This window comes from Limulus polyphemus, unplaced genomic scaffold (assembly GCF_000517525.1).
Source record: "Limulus polyphemus unplaced genomic scaffold, Limulus_polyphemus-2.1.2 Scaffold705, whole genome shotgun sequence".
NCBI classification, from domain to species: Eukaryota; Metazoa; Arthropoda; class Merostomata; order Xiphosura; family Limulidae; genus Limulus; species Limulus polyphemus.
Window position 1 is genome coordinate 27,492 of NW_013666315.1, and position 6,404 is coordinate 33,895.

At 32.6% G+C, this 6,404-nt stretch overlaps 1 protein-coding gene across 1 annotated transcript in view; it reads right to left on the bottom strand.

Annotated features, from left to right (window-relative positions):
• Window positions 1-401: 401 nt before the first annotated feature.
• LOC106460086 overlaps window positions 402-6,404 on the bottom strand; it is a 61,262-nt gene continuing 55,259 nt past the window's right edge. Inside the window, exons 4-8 of the mRNA XM_013919768.2 lie at window positions 4,823-4,915; window positions 4,400-4,459; window positions 3,823-3,906; window positions 913-1,349; window positions 402-650 (exon numbers count right to left, since the gene is read on the bottom strand). Coding sequence (XP_013775222.2) covers window positions 641-650; window positions 913-1,349; window positions 3,823-3,906; window positions 4,400-4,459; window positions 4,823-4,915 — 684 coding nt within the window. The 3' untranslated portion in view covers window positions 402-640. The remainder of the gene's footprint in view (window positions 651-912; window positions 1,350-3,822; window positions 3,907-4,399; window positions 4,460-4,822; window positions 4,916-6,404) is intronic.

The following is a 6,404-nucleotide window of genomic DNA, read 5'->3' on the forward strand; positions in this document are numbered from 1 at the left end:
AGTCGAGCGCCATAACCACCTGGCCTTGCCGAGCCCTTATAGGAAATGAGTCGTATAGGTATTGATACTGGCAGTAGCATTGTTTTTCCCATCCTTTGTATCTTATAATGGTCACCAATTTTGGAATGAGGGAGAACGTCACCAAAACTATTGTCGAAAAGCTGATTCTCTTACCATTGTTTACAAACCAAGATAAAGTCATATATTTTTTTTAATAAGAATTTTATTGTTACCAGGCTTTTCACAATTTCAATATTAATTTGCACCCTTTACTTATTTAAATGATAAATACATCATACAATTATTTAATTTGTAGTGAATTGCAAAATCTTGTATGGGAGATTAGTTGTCAAAGCACGAATCTTGTGTATCTCTTTTACGTTTTTTTTCTTTATTTTTACTCAAGGGCCTCCAACCATGATAACGTTTTTCCATTAAACATTCTATTCATCCTCGTTTGGTTGAGAGTTTTTGACACGGTTGTTTTCTTTAGTGGTTTCCCGTAAGACGACACCTACTGATTTAGAAATGGAGAAACTGTGAAATGTCATTCAAATCTTTTCCCAAAGCAACCAGAATGCCAATTTCTTAGTTGCCATGGCAGCCATTCCACGAGCTTCAAAACCTGCCGTCTTCGAAGTTATTTATTTCTGTAAGTAAAAATTTAATTTTTCTTGTAATAGCCTATCAGAGCGCGTTTTTCATGTATCAAATTGAATTTAAATTGTTTATTAACTTATACATCTACTATTCCACCTACCCGAAACATTAAAATGATTAATTAGCATAACTTGAGAATTTTACACTTCTTTGTAAATTTAAGAAGAACTTGAGTAAAGAAAAGTAACTATGACAGAAGTTGAAAGCAAATTATAAACCGAAGTATGTAATTAAAAAAAAGTCTATACGAACATGTTCTGGTCATCAGTATATGGTTGACGGTCTAGAAGCTTCTGCTGGCCCAATCCCATAAGATCACTATTATTAGTGTCAAAGGACGTATTTTCATGGTTTCTTTCCAAAAACGTTATGGGGTGTGTTGGACTTCCAGAAGAAACGAGGACAATATCATCCAACAATGCGTCTGGATGGGCGATCTTAGATCCTGAAATTTCCTGGTTACTATGTTCATCTGCCACATTAGAGGTATCTTGGACGATGTGTTCCTCCGAGACGTAACTGAGTTCGCTGCAAATATTGGACTTTGAAGTTGAATCTTCTCTCCAAGAGACATCTGGTTGTAGGTTGTTGGGAGAATTTACCCCCAGTAGACCTTTTATTGGAGTCGTAATAAATTTGGAAGTTTCTTGCCCTGGGGGTAACGTGTGCAGGCGTACGCTGGGTACTGTCTATTTGGACAATGGAAAACAGAAATTATATTAAGTGTACATTATTTGTCGAAAAACTGACGATTATATTTTCATGTACAGAAGAAGCGCCGCAAGGGAAAATGATGATGAATGATATTCACGTGTATTTATTTATTTTTTACTTACTAGAAATACTTATCTCTTGATATATTCTATTTTCTATCATCATTCACATTATTTTGCAGTATGAATAGCTGCTTTTTAAGTTTGTCAACTGTTTGTTTTTGTAGTGTGAATAACTGCTTCATAAGTTTGTCAACTGTTTATTTTTGTAGTCTGAATAAGTGCTTCTTAAGTTTGTCAATTGTTTTTTGTACTTAGCTATAGCTACAACAGAAAGGTAAAGCTAACATTTGGTTACGCCATACGACCTATGTTTCTATAGAGGTTTGGACAAAATATTATATATCTGTATGGGTTTAGGAATACAATCTTGGATCCATTAGTTTTCAGTTGCAATCGCTTGCAATAAAGAGAGCGAAATTGTCGCAAACACTTCTCCTGCCTTGTCTATAATTCAACATTACGAAAAATTTAAGAAACAAATTTGCGAAAAATTGGGTTTTAAGAGTAGAACTGTGGCCAAAATAATAACATTTCAAAATGCCGACATTTCTCTTGTTGGTTATTTCCGTTGTTGCGAAAAGTGTATTATTTTATTTTATTAATTTACCTATTGCATTCTATTTTAAGTATTTTTCCCTTATAAACGCATTAACTTAATCAATTGATGGTTAGGTACTGAAAATATCATATTTGGTAAAAATATCCAAAACTAAGGTCCCACAAATTGGTGTCTTTAAATGGATGAAATTGGTTTCTTTTTTCCACAACTAGTTTTACACCTAAATCGAAATACAAGATAAACTAATCATAGTTAAGATGATATTGTTCCTGTAACTGATCAGCACGCTAATATTATTAAACAAGTGTTTGGGGGGCCATTACTTCAATAAAAAGAAGATATTTTGGCAGTATTTTAACACCGAAACATGAATCGTAATCGGTTATACATAGTTTTGAAATGGATTTGTTATTTTTTAAAATGGAGAATTATCACAGTGTCTTGAAGTTACTGTAGTTCATTGTTGTTGTTTTTTGATAAACCATTTATCATATGAAAATGAAGTTGATTCTTTAGGCTCTAACTCAGATTGTGGAGATATGATTAATTTAACCAAAAAGGGAAATGTATGTAATTTGATGACTCAAAAGAAAATATTTTGGACTTCTGCAAGGCCGATAGTTTCAGACGTGAAGTTCTAGATAACTTCAATTTTTTGAAAAAAGATTAGGCTAAGACTCCAATCCGATGTTATCACAAATATTACTGCCCATACAAATAATTAGCCAATTGATATAATTATTATTCATCCAATGAATTACAAAGGTTGAGTACGTTAGATTAAAACGATTTTGGAACCTCGCCACGTCGTTACAGTTCGTGTCGCCATGTCCAGTCATGCTCTATTTGACGACTCTTCATCCTGACAATAACGCTTCAGCGTAGGTTCCACTGCAAAAGACTCCCTCGTAAATTTATGATGTTCTGTTGTTTTCTATAATATATCTAGTGTAGGAGAACAACGTTTTCACTGCGCCTGTTTCAACAGTCCTGACGCACAGAAATATGTAGGCGCTGCCTTCAGTGACTTAACCAGCTTATGTGTTTGTTATGGAGCACAATGCTATACAATGGACTATTTGTGGTCTAACCACTGCAGGTATCGGAACCCAATTTTTAGCGTTAAATCTTCAGACATTTCTTAATATGTTGCTTACTTGTTGTCTGGCGTACATTGACGCGTTTTCTCACCGACCTACGTGTTCGTGGATTTTTGTCTGTTAGAAGATGCCATACTTGTCTTACCAACGCTGGATTATCTTTTTCTGGCTTATCCCGGGTTCCCAAGCTCATTCACATTCCTTTGTTTTCCAATGCCATTAACTACAAAGAATAAACCAGTCTTAAAAAAATTAAATGTTCGATCTGATCATATCTTTATGATCTAATTGCATGAATATTTTGCATCAGAAAGGGCTGTTACATACTATTTGCAAAAGCGATCAATTCTGGTTATCGGCATACTTTGTAAACGTCAAAATATAGTTTTGATACATCCCATGCTAGTGCAACGTTTTATCGGTTGTGTTTGTCACGTGATTTGTTGATTTTGATATTAAAAATCGTGTATTTTCTGATTATTTATTCAACTAGTAATTTATTCTTCACAGGTAACTAGTTTTTATATTTTCATTTTAATATGCATATTCTAGTCATGCTGCCAATATTGATTAGGAAGCATTGAATAGCAAATTAGAATCAGAACGAAACACTCGGGTATTTACCGATTAATGAATCGATGAAATTGAAGTAGGCAAACCATTGTAATTTTATACTTATAAACATTTAAAATGCTAATTCACATTATTAATAATAATAATAACTTACCCTACTGAATGTCGTCTGTCCAGGGTGCCCTCTTCCGGCCAAATATTCTTGATACTGAGATACCACACACAGGAGACAATACACCTGTAAGCAGTATAAGTCACTACTTTTGAAAACAGTTGATAATTTTTTAAAGATAAATATATAATCAATATAAAATGGTAATTTATTATTATAAGAACACTATGAATGACAAAAAGTTTAAATGTTTACTTAGGTGTCCTTTTCTTCACCAGCATACATTTGGTTTAAGCCTTTTAAAACTTTTTTTTAAAATAACAAAATGTGTGATATTCATAAATTTCTAAGGTAAATATAAATTTAGTTGTACGTTGTATTCGTCAGCCTAAATATACTTCCATATAATTAATTACTAACATTTAATGAGACTATCCCTTCAACATACTTAAATACATGGATAAACGAATAAAAACTAATTTATTAGAAACGTGTTAAAAATACAGTACTTCATTTTAGAAAAATTAATGTATTTTATAAATGAAAATACTGTTCGTGATGTCTACCTCTAGGACGGGCACATACACACACTCAAGTATACACAAAACATTATACTTACGTTTAAAGAGCAGATTAGAAAATCCACTAAGAAAAATACTAGTAGCAAAGGATGAAACCTCTGAAATGAAACATCATAACTCGTTGAAAATAAAATCATCTGCGTTTAACTGTAAATTAATCAGTACACTACGTTCATATATGTGATGCACAAGTACACTCAATAATGTTTATGGTACTTAAACTCGTGACCTTCTGAAGAACGGTACCTAAACTGTTGTTTATAATATTATTGCACCGTATTATTTCTTGTTCGTTTGTTGTTAGAGTAATGGAAAAAGAAAACAACTTCATATATTCTCGCAGTTATAAAACTTCATCCTACTGATATTTTAAAATACTGAAAACAAACTTTTGAGGACGAGCTCATGCCGATAGCCTTTTGATCACATCTAAGCATGAAAAACTTAATGAGACTACTTACGGTATCACATAAAAGATACAAAGATAAGATCATGTAGATCAGTGTCGTCACTGTTGTGCACAGTATCCATGGTAACAGAAGTAGCTTGCTATCCTGGAAAAAATGTTTTGTTAGATTTATTTGCCAAAATGTGTAATATATATATATACATACATAAACACGTGTATGAACATTAAATAACAGTTCCATTATATTTCTTTATATAAAAATATTTCAAAAAATACAAGCTTGCTGCCATTTTATGTGCAAAAAGAGGATCAGTACGGTGTTTACCGAAAAACCAAAAATGACAACTTCTCAACAAGAAGTTACCTAAGGATGTAACAATGAACGAATAGGTGGACATAATTGGATATTCGCCACAGAGAAATCATTTATTCGGTACGTTTTCGTTACACCCCGCAATTTTAATAACTTTTCCATTATGCCCCTGGAATTTTGATAATTTACAAATATATAAATATGTATTTATATATATATATATATATATATATATAAGTATGCATTTTATTCATATAGTAAATGTCCATAGTAAATATCTAAAATATATTAATATACATTGTATCGATATAGTGAAAACTTATCATTTTTTCGGGGTTTGATGGAACAGTACCATTTATGCTGCTTACTATCGTGATTCAATATAAACTAATGAAAATTATTATTTTCCTCCCCAAAAATGTGCCAAGAAACGTTTAATAAATATTTTTTAGTTTATATTATAGCCACTTTAAGTTATTAATGTTGTTTCAAAAAAGACTGTGGATACCCTATGCCTATGCGTTAAGACGAACCAAAATTCGCCCCAGTTATTACACTCAATAAGAGAACATTTATGAAATTTTGAGGATTTTTTTTAAATGCTTTATAATTACGACAAACGCCGAGAGTTTTTGGAATAATTGTTATTTTTTTACACGGCTCAAGCATTGTCTGACAAAGGTTGCTTTCTCAAGTTCTGTTTTTGGGGAAATAATAGTTTACCCAACTCTCATACACCCAGAAGAAGCAGTTTACCAAACTTCCATACAAGTTTTGTATCGAGATACAATTGTTCTCCTGTTGACGCACTATTTTAACTTCAAAATTATTATTAACAGTAATATAACGGCAAATGGGACCAACGGAATTTGGTGCAGAATGAGCCAACTAACAAAACCAAAAGGGGTAAAGCCGATTGAAAATACGATGGTGTAGGAACCAACGGACACAAGGGCAGTGAGGATCCGACTGATTTAAAATAGAACAACAAGTGTGTTCCTCCTTAAAGTATTGGGGAATGTACTTGAATGAGAAAGAAGGAAAAGATGACTCCCATTTGTCAAGAAGCAGTCGACACCTAAAAAAATGTTAAAATCGGACACGTATATGTATAGAGAGTAAAGAAAGATTATTGCACATACAAGTCAAAGAAGAACCAGACATACACAGCGTGGTCACAAGTAAATAGACACCACTTTTCAGAAAAACAAAATGAATTTTTCAGTCATATTCACATGAATTGATATAGTTATAATTTAATTAATATCTAGTAGATATTCCTTTCGCTTCGTGGAGTTCGTTGATCCTTTGGAGCATCGTG